Raw genomic sequence first — 20291 nt, 5'->3', positions numbered from 1 at the left:
ACAATGCACACACTGTTCAGTCTTTTCTTCATCTCTACAGCTCTCTGTTGCATTACGACACCAAGTCACTCAAATAAACGGCAGACTGCTCAGTGTGTTTAAAAATTAATCAATATCGGCCGGGCCTAGATATTACTACCGTACTTTCTGTCAGCCACCCACCCTGGCGTCTAACCACCAAATGCATGAATTGTGGGAATAAGTAACCTCCCCGTCTTATGCTCGCTAACAAGGAAAAGATGAGAATAATCGAAAAATAGGACGACCGAGTCCTCCTTCGGTGTGACTGTAACGCTGAATTTCTTGAAAGTCCTCTACCCTCCAATCATGACGATAAAGCAAGGCAGGCATCAACCGCCAGCCCAACCCTGAGAACGATGTCAGTTTCACAGTAAAGCCTGGGTGGGGGGCTGGAGATCCTTACCTTCCCTCCTTTTGGTAAACGACATCGCTGATGATGTCTTTGTCAAGATCTGGAAACATGCCAGCCAGCGTCTCGACGATATTGGCATGTTCTGCTCGGTGTAGCCGCTGAGCCTCAGCTGTCTCGGCACTGGCTTGCCGAGCAGCTGCCTCCTCGGCAGACAGCCTTTGCCGACGGGCATCACCATCAGGTCTCTCTGGCATAGGCGTCCGAGCTGGCGAGGCAATGCTCGTACTGGGTTCCGAAGACGAGGGCTCGTCCGAAAAGATGCGGCCTATGGTACTGAGTGGTCTTTGAATCGTCCGGAGAAGGCCGGTGATGGCCGCCTTTTCATCATTCCCGCTGTATTCACCGCTATCACGGCCTCCGTTCGACGACATAGAACGACGTGGGGTATCTGGACGAAGAGACGCGTCCGTGTCAGCTGAAACACGACCCGCAAACGGTGCTTTCAATGCTAAAGACTTCTCAGACTGAGGCGGAGGAGGTGGTGGAGACTCGGCACGGTGCCTCTCGGCGATGGCAGACACAGCAGCCTCGACATTTTGTTCGAATTCCTCGTCAGTAATAGTTAATGTCGTCCGGTCCATGTTCTCGATGAACTGAATAGCTCCCATCAACGAAGAAAGATAGTACCCGGCTTCGCCACCAAGCTTTTCTTGATTGCGAAACCTTAGGATGTACTGGACATTGGAAACAAGATGCTCGGGATTTGCGTGAAGGACAACGTAGATTAACATGGGCATAAACGAGTCAGCCGAGGAGTCGGATTTTGCGTGTTTCAGCAAGCCTGTGTGGTGTCAGCAAAGATCGAGACAATCTAGCACAAACAAACATACCGAATATGACTTTGCAGCAGTTCAATACACAAATGATCTTGTCCCTCGGCGCCCGGTACGACTTGATCTTCAACAACTCTTGCTGAGCGAGCTTCAAGAACCGCTTGCCACTTTCATTAACAGGTGGAATATCCAGGTGGTCTTCTCGTACCCAACTATAGATGTTGATCTTTTGAGCAAGAATCTCGTCACGCTCAACATCCTCCTGGTGCTGTCCCCGTCGTCCAGGGCCCATCGGGCGCTCCCCGCCACGTCTCCTTGGCTTCGCTCCTGGAATTGGCTGTGGCGGTGGAATCGCGGGCGAAAAGGTCTGGCTGTAAAGGCGGTTCATGACAAGTTTCTCCATGCCTTCGCGGGCATTGTCAAATTCGGCATCGGACACGTCGCGCCAGACCTCGCACTGGCCCATCTTGTTGGCGATAAATGTGAGGAAATCACTAATTATCTTGACCTGCTCATGTACCATCCATTGCCGTTTTCCAAACTCGGATAAGAAAGACTTTAAATATCTGGCAACAGGATCGGCTTTCTTATTGCGCAACTGTTCCAAGAATCGGTGGAAATCAAATGGCAACGTCGGTTCAGGTTCGGGCTCTGGGGGTGGAGGGCGATGGAGAGTACTCGGCGACATTGGCGAGTCCACGTTGCCTCGAAGATCATCCTGCGAACGCCCTGGACTGGCGGGGTACATTGAATCGTCCTTTGGCGGAACAGGCGGTCCAAAGTCTTCCTTGTCCTTCCCACGTGTGTCTGACGGTGACGACCCTGATATGCGTAGTCCCTGTATACCTTCTTGTAACTGCTGAGCAAGACTAGGAGTGAGAGGCTCCAAGCTTGATTTCCGTGGTGGGTGAGACATTGGGCTTCCAAGAAGAGGCGATGCCATCTCCAGCCGTGGACTCATGACCTCTTCTACCCCTGGACCCCCGCCTTCCTCGCTGAACTGTTCCATGATGCTCTGAATTTCTGATCTTGACCCGCTTTCTTGTTCATCTTCGCTGGTATATCGTTTCTCGTCGTAACCAACATCAGACCTAGTAGGTGATGGTTCTGAAGATCCATGTCTTGAGCGTGAAGTTGCTGCCGTAGAGGGTGCTCGGGAAGGAGGTTGAGAAGGGGCCGGCGTCGGCGGGGTAGGGTCTTTGTATGTCCGGGATTCGATGGTGAGATACTGGGTGGCAGTCGTGGTAGTTGGCGAAGTAGCCGGCTTTAGCGTAGCGATAGATGACATCAGGTCATTCGAATCGTCAAGAGACGACGACTGCTTTCCCTTGTCCTGCCTAAGAGTCGATGATTCCACCGTGCCGTCCTCAGTTTCTTGGGAGTCCTGATTACCCAAGTCTAGAAGGTCCTCTTCCACGGCAGCGCTTGCCGGGGCTGGGGTTGGAGGTTCATTCGATGCAGCGCCCTGATCAGCACTTTGACCGGCCGTTGGCAGGTCGCCTGTGGCTATCCCGTCATCTTGGGCATGGGAGCTCTCTCCTTGATTATGGGGAGACATGCAAGGGAGCCGTAAGGTCTTCGACGTGTAAGGCAGCGGTTCCAGTCGAGGTGTCAGTTTCGGGCGTTGAACTTCAGGAGCTAGGCGTCGGGCGCGCAAGGGGGGCTCAGGGACGAGGGTTGTCGTGATTGGGCAGCTAGTTATCACAGCGACGGGGTATTGGATGATAAACACGCATCTGTTGGACTTACTGGTTTACTGCGCGAACAGCTGTCACTGAATTGCTGGGTTGGCCTGGTGTTTTAGCGGGCCCCAACAGTCCCGTTCATGGTTACGCAGCGCAGAGGGTCACTAGGGACCTGACGGGATCCATGGTGGGGTTGCTTGCCGAGGAATTACCGCCCCACTTGGACCGTCCCACAGCTTCCTTGCTTCAAGTCCATGTCCTTGTTCCCGCTGTGTTATGCAGATGTCACTGCTGCCCTCTTTTAAGACCATGTTTTTTTGGGGTATGAAATGGAGTCTCTCTCATGTCTTGGAGAGTTCATGAGTCAAATACCGAGGTTCTGGCTTTACCCTCGGCCAACTGTCATTCATGATCGTGTTGCTGCGGAGCTCAGTGCAGTTCCGGCTTGCTGCGGGGGATCTTCAGCCCCGCCAGTGGCACCAGTGCTGCCAGCACCAGGGATAATGGTCCTTATGGACCTTTCCATCGACCACACATTGTGGAAGTTGTCTTGTTTGCATTTCTCGACAAATCGAATCCCTCAGTTGTTCAATTCTCAAAATGAGCCGCATACTTGGCGTCCCCCGTGCTCTCCTGCAGCTCCGCGGAACGGGCCGGCGTTTCGGACCCGGCCCGGGAGCCTTCCGAACGTTCTCCGGCTCGGCAGCTTCGGGAGACGTCACTCTTCCACTCGAGGGATACCGTGTGTTGGATATGACCAGAGTTCTCGCCGGTGTAAGACTCCTCCAAGCTCAAGGCGTCAAAGCATGAGACTTATTCATATGTGTTTCTTGTAGCCCTACTGTACACAAATCCTAGGTGACCTCGGGTAAGTACTGCCCGCTTCCGAATTGGAAAACTCGAACTAACACCAGTTGAGAGCAGAAGTAATCAAAATTGAGCATCCGGTCAGAGGTGATGACACCAGGGCCTGGGGACCTCCATATGCAAGCTACAAGTCTGGCTCAGCTCTTGAAGGGCCTGGGGAGTCTGCCTACTTTCTAGGGGTAGGTCTTTGGATCAGGATGCCGCTCAGGAGAACTGAAGGCTGATTTGTCTTTAGGTTAACCGCAACAAAAAGTCCCTGGCCCTGTCATTTCAAGACCCAGCCGGGATCGAAATCCTTCATAAGCTAGCTGCCAAGTGTGATATTCTCGTCGAGAATTACATACCAGGAGCGCTTAAGAAGTATGGACTGGACTTTGAAACCATCCACAAGATCAACCCAGCTCTTATCTATGCCTCCATCACAGGATATGGCCAAAACGGGCCTTACTCCAAGCGTGCCGGCTACGATGTGATGGTAGAAGCCGAATTTGGTCTGATGCATATCACTGGCGCCAGAGACGGCCCTCCAGTCAAGGTTGGTGTTGCAGTAACAGACCTGACAACAGGCCTGTACACAAGCAACAGCATTATGGCTGCACTGCTCGCCCGAGCCAAAACTGGAAAAGGCCAGCATATTGACGCTGCACTGAGTGACTGTCAGACTGCAACTTTGGCAAATATTGCCAGCAGCAGCTTAATCAGTGGGGAGAAGGATACCGGCCGATGGGGCACAGCTCATCGTAAGTTTTACATGTTCAAACCATTGTAGTATCTCCTTCTGACCTCTGCTAGCCTCTATTGTCCCTTACAAGTCCTTTGAGACAAAAGATGGTGATATCCTCTTTGGTGGTGGAAATGATCGTTTGTTCGGAATTCTTTGCGATGGCCTTGGTCGTCCAGAGTGGAAGGAAGATGAAAAGTATAAGATCAATGCTTCCAGGGTAGCACACCGGAATGAGCTAGAAGCCGAGATTGAGAAAATCACGGTAACAAAAACAACACAGGAGTGGCTTGGTATCTTTGAGGGCAAGGGCATGCCTTATGCTGCTGTCAATGATGTCCTCACTACGTTGACCCATGAGCATACACAGGCAAGGAATATGGTGGTGGAAGTGGAACATGGGGATTGCGGTCCCATCAAGCTGGTCAACACACCGATCAAATACTCCCACAGTAAGCCGAGAGTACGAACACCACCACCGACTCTCGGACAAAATACCAATGAGATCTTGAGAGAGCATCTTGGTATGGATGACAACCAAATCCAAGCACTGCGAGAAAGTGGTGTGGTTAGATAGAGACGACATGAGCCACCCATTCATATAGTTTTCTCATAGATTTCTTTGAACAACCCGTGATATCCGACTTGTCAAATCAGGAGGCGTGTAAAAGTTCATGATGGCCTCGCGGGTTAGGGTAATGCACGTGACAGCCACGTGCCTCAGAAGAACGGACCACCAAGTTCCAGCACCGTGACTTCCATCATCAGACCATTCAGTGAATTATTCCAAGCATCTTGTTGCAACTCTGCTAACCGACACCTTCACAACGAAATAATCGGAATATCACCAAGAACACCTCCCAACACTGCAGACGATACAAGGGGGGCATCTGTCTTCAGTTATACATTTTATTTATGCACAACTCGTTTTCTGGGCTGCTTTCGGCTTAAGGTCGCAACCCGACTCTTTCGACCAATCTCTAACAAAACAGGTGTTACCACAGGTCATCATCATGTCTAGTTCAGAGAAGCCAAAAGAAGGGACTGTCGACGCGCCGAAAGATGCCCCCAAGACCACTCCATCCCTGGCGATTGGGTTGACACCGCGTGCTACCAGCACCGGTCCCTCGGCAGCATACATCCCTCAGTTCTCAGCGGCTACTCAGATGATTCTCAAGCGACTGAAAGGAGAGCCTAGTAATCTCGGAGCGGCCCTTTCGCAGGCCTCTCGCTCACCGTCTATCACGGCGAGCATCCCCTCAGCCACATATGAGGATGTCAAGAGAAGACTGGTCATGAGCATGAACACATCGTCCCAGATGTCCATGCAAATGCCTGCCACCGCACCACTCTCCATGAGAGCTCCCTCTGTGCCATTGCCAGCGCCCTCACTAGCTATCCCGCCATCCAACAAGAGCACCTCCGGCATGAGCGCCATCCGTAAAGTCACCGCTGGCCTTACCGGCTCCTCCAAGAATACCCCTACCAAGTCCTCTACTGCCCCAAAGGTCCTCTCCTCCGATAGCAAAGTCAAGAAAGCCAAAGGCAAACCCAACAGTCGGGCCACCGGCCATAGTAACAAACATCGCCAGCGCCTCAAGGGCCAGTCAGCAGATAACAGCGGCATCTCCGACTCGGATTCTGAAGTAGAAACCCCTACCACCGCCAGCACCGGCAATGGCCCCTTCTCAGCCGGCGGTGGTGGTGACAGCACCCCAACCGCCACCATGACCAAATCCGGTAGGCAGGTTCTGAAGCCCGACGCCTACAACCCAGCAGCCATGGAAGCGGCCACCAAGAAACGAGTCCACTACGGCAAACGGACCGCCGAGCAGGCTCTCTGCAAGAAGTGCAGCAGGATGCACTCCCCGAGCAGCAACCAGATTGTTTTCTGCGACGGGTGTGATGCGGGCTGGCATCAGTACTGTCACGACCCGTTCGTGTCAGATGACATCGTCAAGAACACGAGCAAGAACTGGTTCTGCTCGGAGTGTGCCGCCAAGAAGGAAAGACAGGGCAGTCATGCGAAGAAGCTGAAGCAAGAGCATGTTCCCAGGGGGCCGCCAAAGAAGGAGAGCTGGGCTGGGAAGAGCGTCCAGCAGAAGAGAGCATACTTGTCTACCTTGCCAGCACAGGAGCTTGTTGGTTTGTTGATGACGAGCTTGGAGCTTCATCCTGATTTGCCAATTTTCCCTAGTCCGGTGGTGGACACGGGGGTTGACGCGAGTGGTGCGCCGAGGGGGCTGTTTGCCGGGGGTACAACAGAAGGTTTGTTTACGAGGGCGAATGCTAATCCTACTGGGCAAGGGGTATGGTATCCTTTTTTTTTCCTTTGTCAGGGTTCTTTGCTTTTACTCTCCTTGAGATGATATGTTCAGCTTGCTAACGAGGGTGTTGATAACAGATTAATTTTATGAGAAAGGTCCAGTCCAATGGGAGTGCGAGAGGTAGCCAGGATCGGACGGCTGGGCAGCAGGAGGAGGAAGACGAGGAAGATCCACTGACGTTATTGTGGCCGAAGCCAGGGAAGGGACTGTATGCTAGGCTTGGGGCTGATGTACTGGATGAAGGGGGGCTTTTGGATGCGGAAGGGGAAGATTTTGAGGCGTTCAGCTCGATAGTATATGATGATCGCGGGAGGAAAGTGTGGGAGAATGGGATGAAGGTTTAAGAGTTGTTATGGGGTTGGAGCTTGACTGCCCAAAGGTTTCACGAATGGGCAAGGCAAGGCAACGCACAAAGGAAAGAAGAAGGCAGAGTGATGTGCATCATGGAAGAGGCCGGATTAGATTCAAGCTTGGGCGCATCGCTTTTCTTCTACCTTAGCCATGCTTGGGATGGAGGCTCTACAAGCTTATATATGGGACCATGCGCGCCTGCGTGTGATAGGGACCATGTAAATAGCTAGTAGCTGATTTAGCCATTCTTCGGTTATACCATACACTTGTAGCAATAAGTAAGTACCTACTACTGTATGTACTCCACAGCATGACTTTCTGGAGGTTGTGCCCATTGCCATCAGCGTTTTGTTCCTACATCACTCCACTGGACACCAACCTCGTCACGCAACACCAGAGATGGTTACAGCCAAGAAAAAAAAGACATGACCCATCAACAAAGCCAAAAGAAAGATGATGACAGCAAAAGAGGAGAAAATATCTGCATCAACAACGCCCATGGCGAGACTCGAACTCGCAACATTCAGATTAAAAGTCTGACGCGCTAACCAATTGCGCCACACGGGCTTTTGTGTGTTGGTGATTGTTTGTAGTTGGAATGTCAGCTCAAGTTTCTGGCAGCTGGCTGCGCCACAAAGACGTTGAGTTTCCCTTACATACATATATTCTTCCTCGGGAATGTCGCTGTCGGGTAGACGTCACGGTAGTGCCATTTATGGGATTCTTGCTGACGATTCTACGAGATGTTGTCATGTGGGTTTCTAAAGCTAGGAGAAACAGCAGCATTTCACTGAATGCAGGTAAGTAGATGCCTTGCTATTTTTGTTTCCACTGAATGGATGATGGGTTCAATACTCAAGTATTCACCAACTGCACTTCCCTCTCCTCTTCCTTTTCCCCATTCGATGTTCCCTTTCTACCCATCAACCCAGTACTCCAACGCCTTACAATACCCTCGCCACTCTTATGTTCCCGTTGCCCCTTTGGCTGAAACACTTAGATCATCCACTTGGCCAACCGACTGATACCACCCAACTTGAACGCAGAAGCGATATGCTTGTAAATATACTGTCTAGTTGAGTGTCCGCGGATAACTTCACTCTGGCAAATCACTTTTTTCCGTGCTAAAGTCATCGCCCCGGGAGTCACCTCGCTTTATCAGAGCGGGGGAGATGGTCAACGTGACGCGGTTTACGTGGGATTTGGTGGTACGATGGCGTCCTGCCATGGTGATGTCGTGAAAGGTTATCGCGTGGTGTGGTGGGCGGTCATGACGATGGGCAGGATAGGCGCAGTACCACCAGGCTGTTTGGAGGGCGAGACTGACCTGGAGGGAGATGGCATCTCGGAAGATTGTTTCAAGCTCCTTATCATCGCTGACAAAGGCTGCTGGATGGAAGAATGCTTCGAGTTCTTTGCGCTGTTGGACAACCGCGAAAACAGCCTCTTGGCTGCTGGGCGAAAGGGGGACAAGAAGCTGTGAGGAATACTGATTCAAGCTTGCATTTATATCCGTGTTTGATAGCAGTCTTACCTTCTAGGCTACATAACTCGAAGGTCAGTGGCTTGTTGTGACACAAAACAAGACCTCAAAGCTGGACATAGGGACTTACTTAGATCTTTGAACTCGTGAGTGGGCCCCCGACCCCAAAGCATTCCCACAGGATGCGGCTTTGTTGGGAAAAGAGAGTCAACAAGAACGTGTCAGACAGCTGCTTGAAGAAGAAGAGCAGGGTTTCTGGCTTTTCCGAGAGAACGGATTGCTTTCTGTATCGCTTTGGAGGTTTCGTGGGAGCTGTTGGTGATGTAACAACACCGGAATCTGGACATAATTCGCCACGTGACTTCTCGCCGCTTTATCCAAACTAAACCAGGCGGAGCTCAGGACCGGCTCATCTTCGGCTCTGGTCTGCTTACCCAGCTCATGGTTTGCTCAGGGTTTACACACCCAACTCAGGGTTGCTCGGGGTCTGCTCACCTTGTTCAGGGGCTACTTAGGGTATGCTCACCCTGCTCAGGAATTGCTCAGAGTTTGCTCATCCTGCTCAGGGATTACTTAGGGATTTCTCATCCTGTACAAGGATTGCTTAGGGTATGCTTACCCTATTGACTACGTGACATTGATAGATTAGGTGCTCTCCGAAAGTTTTCTCTTAAGAACCTTGAATTTATACCTATCAGCTTAACTTCTTCCTTACTCAATATTAAATATATACTAGCTTATCCACTACCTTAACTTAAATATCTATAATAACATATAGATTATATATTATACTTAACGTCTTACCTATATACTACCTAAGGAGAAGAATCTCGTTAACTATTAGAGCGGTAGGGTAGAAATAATGGAGCCGATGTCGGAGTCGTTCCAATTTGGATATTGAGGGTTATGACTAGTAACCTTTACTAGAGCCAAAAATAACTTCTTAATGTAACTAGTATGCGGAGCTAATCTGTAAAATGAAAATTATATATTCGTTTATTTTTAAGCTTTCGAGTACGTAAGATTTTAAGCTAGATATTCTAACCTTTCCGTAATCTGAGCCGCTGGCTGGAGCCGTTTTTGGAGTTGTTCGACCCTACAGGTATTGAGATGATAAGGGGTATTTATGAGCGCCAGAAGCAGCTCTTTGATGTAGCTAGTGCGGAGCTAGTCTATAAACTGAAAAATATGTTTGATCTTTTTTCGAAAACGTGTATTCCTACTTTATTTAAATAGTAAAGTAGTGGGCGTTGCGGGCTCTGGCCGTAGGGCTAGTATGTATTCCTATCACTAAGCCGACTGGGTCTTAGACTACTACGGACCGGGGAGCCGATAATTTAGTATATATATAAATTTTAGCGCTAGACCTAAGTGCGGGTATAGGACCCTTAAAAATGATCAAAATATTTTCCGCCTACGTATCTACCTGTTTGTTTATGGGGGATATTAGCCGGGGTCCCAAACCCAACCCAGCGAGTAATCTATTTTGTCCCCTAGAACCGTATACTATGCGCTTGTAACACCGGCATAAAGAAGGTTAGAGGAGGCTATATATACTCCATCTCTACAAATAGCCAGCGTTTCTCTTTGAATCTCCATTTTTTCTTTATATTCCTCCCAATCTCTACATTTCCCCTCTCCGTTCTTATCTAAGAATTTACAGGAGCCTCTCATATTGAAATGGTGAGAAAACACACAAAACAACCACAACACCACAAATATACCCTCAACAGGGCTCTGAATGAACACACCTGCGTGACAGTGGCTCGCTCGCAGGCCGCACTTCACGTAGGACAAACAAAAGACTTTGTGGGCTCGCAGGCCGCACAGTAAGCACCGGATTGGCCTGATCAGAGGGCCAGAACTGCCTGGACGCATGCAAAGCGCAAAAATACGAAGAAATAAAAGTCGATGATCTGTCTAAAATAGAATGTCCGAAGCAGACCGCCTATATACATGACCCCTGAACCCCCGAATCCTCAGAGAGCCCCACTTCCTTACTCATACCCGCTGGCCTGTGGCCGCACCCCAAACCAATGGCCTCTTATTTTTACTCGCAATCATAATTTTAGCGGGTCCTTTTAAAGACTATAAGACTATCGATAATATCTTTAATACGAGGTTTTGGACATCCAATCTTTCCGGAGATATCTATAAATGGACTAACTAAAAAGATTAAAAACGTAACCGTGTGGGGTGCCCAGTATTCCGTATAGGTAGTATGGTTGGGATTTATAAATGGGATAGGATTATATGCCTCCGGAAGGAATTACTTATTAAGGTTAACGGTAAGGAAACTTTCTCGTGAGGTCTGCGGTATATTAAACTAATTTACGATAGATAGCGGCTATTCGCTTGGTTAAGTAATGAAGTTCGCTGGGTACAGAAACCCAAAGACTTTTATCGGCTACTATTTGGACGATATAAGTAATGTAGACGGGGCTATAGCCTTACTTAACCTAGAACCAAGGCGAAATCTCACAGAAAACTACAGTACCCCGCTCATTCTCTGAATCTCCTTCAACAAGAAATTCTAAGCGAAGGCAATGTGACCCGTGATTTCGACCAGAATTTTGAACCGTTCCGTCTAGCGTTTTCCCATGGGCCGTTTTTTGGCCTAGATCGCTCTGTGGGCCGACTGGACCGACAAATATATTAGTGACAGTTGACTATTAGCTCACGTGGCCAGGACTGAACCCCTGCTTGAGAGAGCCGCCATGATAGGAGAGCAGAAGCAGCTGTATGTTATCATACCAAGCGAGTGGGCACCAAGTCAACGGGGGTGGGTGGACAACCCAGGCGATATGACGAAGAAACTCCAAAGGGAGATGAAAGGGTAAGTAATATGTGTCTGGTTAACTTCTTGAGCTTATCGGAGGGGTAGATATGCGCATCGTTACAAGTGCACTCAAGTCTTCGTCTTCGATTCACTCTTCCTCGTCATTCTGCAATTCAGAGCTGCGAGCAAGGATCAGATAAAGGATGAGAACTGCCACATCGATATCTGTATTATACCCAGGGGGCAACTCTCCCAGGAACAATGTACCATCTAATACGCACTCTACCGATTGGCATGGAGAGGCTGGATGCGTCGTTCGGCGATGTTGGAAACTCATCAGGGTTCGAAAAGAAAGACGGTGACCGTTGCTGTTAACGGAATACCTCGTACATACGAGTGGTGGTCAGGAAAGCCATTGTGGGAGGTGGCTCCTGGTCATTACCAGTATGGCCATCCAAATGGATGGAAACGCCAGTTTTTCAAATTAGGGACGGGTGGGTATTGGATTTGGGTGGATGATAATGGTAACTATCCGGATGGGGGGTTGGTGTATGACACTGGGAATTGTTTGCAGTGATTGTGTCGGCTACTTGCAGACTTACGGGCGGGGGTCTGAGTCAGCTATAAATTTCATTTGCTGCTTCTTATAGATTTTCCTCCAAATCCAAGCGTTGAAGGTTTCTCACCATTCCAATCGCCTACCTTTTTTGTAGGTCATGTATACGGATGACGAGCTACTGCTGCAAAATGATAAGCCCCCTTTGGTAAGCTAAGCTCCTGTAGGTCTCCATCACTATTAGCGTTAACACTAGCAGGAATTTCGTCTCGGTAACCGGCTCATCGTTGCTGAAAAGGCCGAGTTGTTGCTAGAGACGGTGTACCGCCTAGAGCTCAAACGACCCCCCTTGCTCATTGCGCTGATCCAACGATTCGCTTCTCTTTGCCCCTGGGCAAGAGCACATTGTCCCGAGTGGTTTTTACCAGCGACAGTTATCCTTAAGAAGCGAAAGGCCGGCTGGGAAGCAGAGTTCGAAACAGAAAAACAAGCCTACGACGTCTTGAAGACGATTCAGGGAACCATCGTGCCGTATTTCTATGGCGAAGCTGTGTATGATGGATCCCCAGCATTGGTTCTGTCCCTCATCGAGGGAGAGACCCTAACCCACCTTTGGCGCGATCTCCCCGAACAAGTTCTGCAAAAGCGGTTTGAGGAGGCTCTTGGTGCTCTGACATCATATGGAGTCCACTACACCGATGCGAAGTTGGACAACTTCATGATGCGGAATGACGGGCGATTGATGGTCTTTGACTTTGAGCAGGTGAAACTCGGAAGCACAAGGAGCTGGGAGGAAAGTCCCAATCGCGGCAATGTTGGTTCCATAATGAGAGGCTTGAAGATGAGGCGCGTGCATTTGGAGCGCCAGCAAGCCCTGGTTGGCCCTGCCTGGACTCGCCCACATGGTTAAAGCTGGCAATTTTCCTGTCCCTCTCCGGAGGAAAATCAAACTAGTCAATGTTGTAGATAATGTAGGCATAATCAGGCTCGCGCTCTTGATCCCTTCGGGTGTCCCAACAGGACCGCCCTCGCCGAAAAGTCGCCCCACGTAGGTGAACCCGTGGGATAGCCAGGTCCCTCATCACCCCCTCTGCTTGTCATGGCCTCGGGAGACTGCCCCACCAATCCTCAAAACGCACCGCAGTCGGCTTCTTTCCGGGCGCCCCAGTGGTGGAGTGGATAGGGAGCTCGAAGGCCGCGCACTGAAGCCCGATCCGGGGTTGGGAAGCTGTGCCTGCCCCAGCCGTATTTGAATCTCGTCTGATGGAGCCCTCCTAACCTAGCATTTGCGACAATCCCAATCTCTTGAGCAAGTTCTGCACTTGCCGTCGCAAATATGCAACGTATTTACCTCCGGAGCCAACCTCTGGAACCAATTCCGATCCCCAATTTCAGAACTTGGATCTTGCCAAACCAGGCATGCAGGCAAATCACAATGCATGCCCTTCCGTTTTCTATTACGAAAGCTATTTTATGCCAAGTACCTAACCCCTCTCTCGCATCTTTGAAGCGGGAGAGTATACATGTGACGCTTGGTGCCAGTTCAGCTCAGGTTCTCGCTGACTTTCTACATGGTTGGTAGCTAGAAGATATGTCTTTATTGGACTACACTGGCGGCAGCAAATCTGCCGTTCTTCATAGGGCGACGAAAAAGAGGCTCTGACTGCAGTTCGCTAGTGAGGTGGGTGAAAGTCAGAGTCGCTGGCGAAGTAAGCAAAAATCGAGGCCACTGGCTAGGTGGGTGAAAATCGAGGCCGTTGGCGTAGATGGTTATCGATAGCCAGATGCAGCGAAGGTTAGACAGCACTAAATTATCCACCAAATTGGTATTTGTAATTATATAGTAATTTGTATGGGAAGATGGGTACTGTAGAGTGGGTAGCCGTCTTTGCAAGTGGTGATGTGATCGTTTGTTGTTTGTGGTGTTGTGTTTATTAAGAAAAAAGAGAAAATACCATAACGTGCGTGGTAAGCGAGCGGCGAATTTTCCACCACCCCACCGCAATCATCCTCAGTTACACAACCACAACACTAGGAATAACAATAACAGAATTAGAAACAGATGAATCAGACGATTCTGCAGCCTTCTTGCACGTGCATGCATTATGGCCGGGCTTGCCGCACACGCCACAACACCGAATCTTCGTACGAGATCCCCCTGCACCACCGTTTTGTCGTGTTTCCGGGACTACCTGCTAATCTACGGCCTTCTGGTCTAGATGAACTTGTGCTTCTTGTACAATAAATAACTTTACAAGCCGCATACGTATTTTATAGCTCTCCGTCTTGTACTAAGCCCCTCATTAGCCCTGCGTAGTGAAGAGACCTCTGCATGGAGAAGAATCACATGCATTACTGCCATTGCTCCCTTGATAAATTGGTCTGCAGCAGCTAACACGGAGGTTGGAGAGCAACATGTGTTCAAGTTGTATAACCACTGTTAGCTCCTAGATTCCACATTGAGTTATACTACGGTGGCAGCAGAAAATTGACAAGGGGCATATTTCTGGTAGAGTCGACAGCCATTTCCTTTGTTGATGTACCTACATGCGGTCCTGACCAATGGTACTTTTGTAGTGACCTCATAGAAGCCACAGCGTGTAGGATAGTCCTCCAATGGACGCCCCAAGTCAGCAAGCCATTGAAGTAAGTGTTGAGATATGTCGCCGACAAGTTAGTTGTATGCCCTGTCGGGTAGATCGGAAGCAATTACCTGAAGACTCCGGGGTCTTTGGACTGCGAGGTACGACGGTGCGAAGTGGCACCGAAGGAAGTAAAGGGAGCTATGCCCTGTAAATAGAATGACAGACACTGAACTGCAGGGAATTATGCCCTGGAAGAAAGTGTGATAAACCAGTATATGGACTTTGACTGTTTGACTTGAACTCGAACTTAAGAAAGGAAAGAAAAGATCATTCTCAATACACTGCGAGGGGAGCCTTTTATAGGCATCCAAGACCTCGTTTTTCTCCTTATCGCTCTCCACAACTTCCATCGGTTCAGTTGGCCACAGTGGCTTGCTCACCGTGCTCGGGGTTTGCTCACCGTGCTCAGGACCTTGCTCACCATGCTTAGGGCCTTGCCTACCGTGCTCAGGGCCTGCTCAGGCTGCTCAGGAGATCTCTACTTCTGCTCAGGCTAAAGCGGCGACTGCTCAGGTCCCAGAACGGGAATGGAAATCGCCCATGTCCAGATTCCGATATCTTTCTGGCTGTACCAGTTTGCCCATTGTTGAATCTGGAATCGAAGGCCATACAAGCGTTGTGTAACCTCACCATAAAGTAAGACACCAAGCCCGGGGCTTCTTCTTGCTCGAGAGGCATCTGGGGTATTTTGAAAGTTGCGTTCTTGCCATGATTGTAGCGAAAAGGCCATGGAAGACATGCCAGAAGCGGACTTTTCACCTAGAGATGAACAGACCGGTTGGTATCCAGATCTGCTCCAAGTTTTGAGAAGAACCAGAGTGAAGGTAGGTATCCTCACGTGTGGGAGACTCGGTCAACTGTCGTTGTAGGGCCAGTTTTCTCATTGTTTGACGTCCTTTGGTATTGACTCTAGATCAGGATGAGTTGGTCCTCAAACCGAGGCACCGACCGCCCAAAGGTCTTGAAGCCTCATCATTCATTGAGACCCAACCGCACCGTGGCTCAAACAAATCATGATGCGGTATGCAAATAGGGTCTAGATAATGTCTTGCATATCGGGGCTAACAAAGATGAGCGCCTGTCGTAAGGTGATTGGTGGTTGGTTCGAGGACGCAGGTACTTGTTCTGGTTGGGTGGGAATTGTGGTACCTTAGTTGGTGTGACTCATGGGACTGTTGAGCTGGCAAAGCATTGCCGACACAACTTCTGCAATTGAAGTACGGTACATACAGAACGGGCTGGATGTATGACAGAAAGAACCCATGGAGGGCTTTTGCATGAAAGAGAAGTGTGACGTGTGACGGCTCAACTTGGGGGTCAACGAGGCAGGTACCCCTCCCGGGCAACCTGGAAAGAGCACAACCCTCACTAAGGTACCTAGCAGGTCAACCATCCACCGTTGCCGCACGCAATATCCAGGATCCCAAGAAAAACACGAATTTCAGCCGATGTCCGATGAAACCAGTGCTTCAAATTCCCTTTTTCTTGTTTCGCATCCGCCTTGGCCCTTTGCCCGACTGTTTCGCCCATGGTTTCTACCAGACGTAGCTCTTCAGAGCAGCGTTTACTCAAGTCCAGGTGCACATGCCACGCCCGCCTTTCCTGGTTCACCAGTTCCCGCTGGACATCGAGCTCAAAACTGTCATCGTTGGACACCAATCTCGATACCATCGCCTGCGCCTCTGCAGCTGACCCGTGGAACCGCATCATGGTAGCCCCCTTTTCCAACATCGAACCTAGATAGGTATCGATGAGCTCTTGCTCACGACGCATGCCAGTCTCCTGGTCCTTCAGTTCATCCCACCGCGTCGTAACGATGATGATATTCTCGAGGGTGACGGGGCCCTTGCACAGTGACGGAAGCATCTTCAGGTAATCATACGTCGAGTTGCAGTCCAGAGGCTTGTGGATCGGATGGAAGTAAAGGATGCCCTTGAGTGGAATATTGAGCGTATATTGGATCGACAAGTATCGTAGGATCTTTATCAAGGTTGTGGCGTCTGCAGGCTGCGTGTCGTCGAATCCGGGGGTGTCGACCACCGTGACAAAGGAGCGAGGCTTCCGATCCACAGTGAGCTTGACCGCTTGAGGTTGCAGAGAAGCTGTAGGCGTCATGTCATTTCACGTTAGCTAACTTCAACTAGAAAAAAACCGAGACTGTGCGTACCCGATAGAATTTCTTTTCCGACCTTGCCAGAGCCTGCCTTGAGGAGGTCCACAAATACAGTTTTGCCCGATCCGTTGACCCCCATCACCATCACCATCCCATCTGCATCCGCTGAAGTCTTGTCCCTCATTCTGCTGCGTGGCGCCGAGGCGATGTCTTCACAGGGCACGAGATCAGAAGATTTTTGCAGAGGCCGGCCTGACAGATGAGCTATTATTCCTCAGTATCGAGTTCATCTTCAATCTTGAGGAGCTGTTATGCCTTGAAATGCGTCTTATACACACCTTCTGCCGCGCCCGGTTTGTCACTAAAACCGGTTATCAGGTTCAGATTACTACCCAATGCACCATGGATGACAATATGTCGTCTTCTGATTGCTGAGGGGGCATTTCCTGCTTTCCACATTGGATGCCTCACAGGTTGGGCCCCCGCTTGCCTGCTGCCCAAAGCATAGCGTCAAGTGATCGACTTGGTGTAACATGCCAAAGGTAGCTGTTTGGTATGACAGAAGGCTGAGCCTCGACATCTAGCGGCTGAAATGGAAATTGTATATCTTGGCTCCTATGGCCTTGTTTATTTGCCACTCTTGTAGTGTCAAGGTATGCATGTTCCTGACTTTCTGAACTGTCAACAGCCCCTGCATTAGCCGGCCCGTCCCGAGTCTCCAAACATGTTGAATGACAACTCAGATTCCGCCTCAATGGCTAGCGCTTTGACACGAGTGGCCGAAGACGGAGCCATCTCACCTTCCTCCTCACCTTCCCATGCTGGCGTTGACCAATACTTCATCGCTATTGGTATCGACTTTGGAACCACGTGAGCCCCATCAGCCTTTACTTTCGGAATTTCAAAATCTCATACTCACGTTTTCACTAGTTATTCTGGTGTTTCCTGGACAAGATCCCACGAATGGAATCCCAATGATCCACGATACATTTACGATGTCATGAGTTGGCCAGGGGACCCCGACCATTATCAACAAAGACTGGACGAAGCACAAGTACCTACCTTGGTTGACCCGGAAACCGGAGCCTGGGGATATCATTGCCTCTCACCCACCAGCAATCCCATACGGTGGTTCAAGCTCCTGCTTCTTCGTGAAGGCGACGCAGGAGTTGATGTGCGGAGTAGTAAACAGCTCATTGAAGCCCGTTCGAGACTCCAAAAAAGTCAACGCTACCAGAAGACTGGTCTAGTCGGCCTCATTGCTGATTTTCTGAGGGGAGTATGGGAGCATGCGTTGGAAGAAATTGGGCGCGAAGTTGAAGGGCTCGATGGAGTGCCCTTGAAGGTAGCCATTGCCACTCCTGCCATGTGGCCTGAGTATGCCAACAAGACGATGATCGAAGCGGCGCAACTCGCGGGTATCACGGACCCACCTCCGTTCAGATTCGTTACCCTTTCTTGGGTTCAGGAGTCCGAGGCCGCGGCTCTCTGCACGCTGAGAGAAAAGCTCAAACGCCCTGTAAAAGTAAGTTCGCCCCTTTGTGACACGGGAACAACCATGCCGTTTTTCGATCGCACCGCTAAGCAAACTACGCAATGATTAGAGAGGAGAGACATTCATGGTTTGTGATTGTGGAGGCGGAACAATTGTGAGTTGACACTAGCCTGCCTCACTACAATCTGCTCGCTCTGCTAAACCGATTCAGGATATTATCACCTACACTATTGAGTCTGTCCACCCCCTTCGATTCAGGGAAGCTATTGAAGGCGCTGGTTAGTAATGGAACATTATTCTTTATGGGTTTTGGACCCGCCTAACAACGAACCACAGGTAAACTTTGCGGTGCCTTCCTTATCGACCAAGCATTCGAAAATCATATTACGATTGGTAACAGGTCCCGGCCCGGCATCCGCAACAGCAAGGAATTCCGGGATTTTGTCGATCATGCGTGGGAGTATGGGCTGAAACGCAACTTTCACACGCCGGCCTCAGCTAACCGTGAGAGGATTGTTGAGCCTGTCAGGTTGGAGAACCTACCACGGGGTCTGATTCCCAAGCATGGCCTGGACAGGTTGGTGGGTAGAGGAAAGCCGACTGACATAGTATCCATCGAAAGGTATGTCAGCTCCAAACGGTCGTGATTCTTCCTTGTTTTTGGTTTTCACAAGTGCTAACACTTCTCCTTCTAATTAAGAGCTGTTGTGGAACAGTGGTTCTCTGCCAGCTACACGGGAATTCGGTTTCTTATCGGCGAACAACTCCAGCGGCTCAAGGCGGCAGGAGCCAAGTCGCCTAGCGTAAGTAAAGAGCAACCATAGAGGATGCCGCGTGATGCAATGCTGATGGTTCGATTAATCAGAAAATATTTCTTGTTGGCGGCCTTGGCTCCTCGCGATATCTGCATTCAACTCTCAACAGGCAGTTCAACAACATCTTACAGGTCAGAAGGACGTAAGTGGTTCTTCCCAACGTCTATGTGTGTGGGGTCAAAGTCAATGTCTCACATTATAACTCTAGGTGGTCCGCCGTTGCTCGTGGAGCAACCATGGCTGTTCTCGAGGGGATCTCTATCATCTCCAGGGTGGTCAGACAGAGCTACGGGATCCAAGCTTTGGTGCCCGAAAGCGAACATAATGGACCTAGATATCAGCCCCTGAAAGATGAGATGTACATAGGACGTGACGGCGTTTCGCGTATGAAGAGAATGTTGTGGTACTTCAAAGAAGTAAGTTCATCGAGCTCTATTTTGAAAAGAACGACCCTTGGATGACGAAAAATCTTAACCTTTGGCTGTTGTATCACAAGGGCGATCGTGCAGATTCCAACGGGATGAAGGTCTCACATCGAGTTTTTATCGACTTTGATAGCCGGCATAACACCGATCTCGTGATCGAAGTTTGCTTGTGTAACTCTGACAATCCCCCACCGAGGAAGGACAAGACGGTCAAGCCTATGTGTCGTTTCAGATGTCCAATGAGGGCTCTGAAATATGGAGACTGGCAGAAATTGGTTGATGATGAGGGGATGGTGACCCGAATTAGGCTCAAGAACGTTATGCTGTCGATGATCTTTGATGGTGAGCTCAGGTGTATGTTGAGGACTGGAGATGATCATGCGGAGTTTGAGCTGGAAATGGAGCCTGTTGTAGAGTCGGAGATGGAGGATGGATTTGAGGGAGGCTGCCGGATCGGATTCCTCTAGAGTGGATGTTTTTTCATTTCTTTGCACCGCTTTCTTGCGGATTTCGTTTGTCTGAGGGGCGTGGCGGTCTTTGAGAGTCAAAAGTTCGGTTGTTGGTAGAAGTCTTGTCATTTCTTCAAGTGCGCAGGAAGAAACTTTTGAATGTTGAGAATATCATTGTGGGATCTAATAGAGTAATTGCAATGTTTACTTGCTCCATTCCGGGTTGTCTGCAAGGCACCTAGTGCTTTCTTGTAGTGTTGAAGAAAGCATCTTGCCCCTGATCAGTTGCCACAGTAACGGTTTTCTTCTCAAAATCAACAAACCTTGGCATACTCCACTCTCTGTAGCAAAGGGGTACCAAAGGGCTGGTTCAC

At 49.8% G+C, this 20291-nt stretch overlaps 6 protein-coding genes and 1 non-coding gene across 7 annotated transcripts; 4 read left to right on the top strand and 3 right to left on the bottom strand.

Moving 5' to 3' along the window:
- Positions 1-42: 42 nt before the first annotated feature.
- QC761_608950 (uncharacterized protein) lies at positions 43-3047 on the bottom strand. Its single transcript, XM_062881311.1, has 3 exons — positions 1264-3047; positions 425-1214; positions 43-368 (listed from the first exon to the last, which is right to left on the bottom strand). Exons 1-3 carry the CDS (start codon positions 2762-2764, stop codon positions 326-328), a joined length of 2334 nt encoding a protein of 777 aa, XP_062730028.1. The 5' UTR covers positions 2765-3047; the 3' UTR covers positions 43-325.
- Positions 3048-3110: 63 nt separating this feature from the next.
- On the top strand, positions 3111-5179 carry QC761_608940 (uncharacterized protein). Its single transcript, XM_062881310.1, has 5 exons — positions 3111-3665; positions 3728-3759; positions 3811-3937; positions 3994-4498; positions 4551-5179. Exons 1-5 carry the CDS (start codon positions 3492-3494, stop codon positions 5054-5056), a joined length of 1344 nt encoding a protein of 447 aa, XP_062730027.1. The 5' UTR covers positions 3111-3491; the 3' UTR covers positions 5057-5179.
- Positions 5180-5243: 64 nt separating this feature from the next.
- QC761_608930 (uncharacterized protein) lies at positions 5244-7447 on the top strand. The gene is made up of 2 exons (XM_062881309.1): positions 5244-6788; positions 6884-7447. Exons 1-2 carry the CDS (start codon positions 5493-5495, stop codon positions 7148-7150), a joined length of 1563 nt encoding a protein of 520 aa, XP_062730026.1. The 5' UTR covers positions 5244-5492; the 3' UTR covers positions 7151-7447.
- A 203-nt stretch (positions 7448-7650) lies between these two features.
- On the bottom strand, positions 7651-7724 carry QC761_0098210. Its single transcript has one exon. It is a non-coding gene; the product is annotated as a tRNA-Lys (tRNA).
- Positions 7725-8253: 529 nt separating this feature from the next.
- Positions 8254-9013, bottom strand: QC761_608920 (uncharacterized protein; the record flags this gene model as incomplete). Its single annotated transcript, XM_062881308.1, has 2 exons — positions 8771-9013; positions 8254-8603 (listed from the first exon to the last, which is right to left on the bottom strand). The coding sequence occupies exons 1-2, from the start codon at positions 8811-8813 to the stop codon at positions 8254-8256; spliced, it is 393 nt and encodes a 130-aa protein (XP_062730025.1). The 5' UTR covers positions 8814-9013.
- A 3122-nt stretch (positions 9014-12135) lies between these two features.
- On the top strand, positions 12136-12885 carry QC761_511665 (uncharacterized protein; the record flags this gene model as incomplete). The annotated part of the gene is made up of 2 exons (XM_062880329.1): positions 12136-12183; positions 12235-12885. The coding sequence occupies 2 exons, from the start codon at positions 12136-12138 to the stop codon at positions 12883-12885; spliced, it is 699 nt and encodes a 232-aa protein (XP_062730024.1).
- A 4602-nt stretch (positions 12886-17487) lies between these two features.
- On the top strand, positions 17488-19935 carry QC761_0098180 (uncharacterized protein; the record flags this gene model as incomplete). Its single annotated transcript, XM_062873071.1, has 8 exons — positions 17488-17603; positions 17664-18258; positions 18440-18506; positions 18565-18850; positions 18929-19031; positions 19094-19185; positions 19252-19459; positions 19540-19935. 8 exons carry the CDS (start codon positions 17488-17490, stop codon positions 19933-19935), a joined length of 1863 nt encoding a protein of 620 aa, XP_062730023.1.
- Positions 19936-20291: the final 356 nt, after the last annotated feature.

The sequence above is a fragment of the Podospora bellae-mahoneyi genome, chromosome 6 (genome assembly GCF_035222275.1).
Source record: "Podospora bellae-mahoneyi strain CBS 112042 chromosome 6, whole genome shotgun sequence".
Classification (NCBI taxonomy): Eukaryota; Fungi; Ascomycota; class Sordariomycetes; order Sordariales; family Podosporaceae; genus Podospora; species Podospora bellae-mahoneyi.
This window is presented reverse-complemented; position numbering and strand designations above follow the sequence as displayed.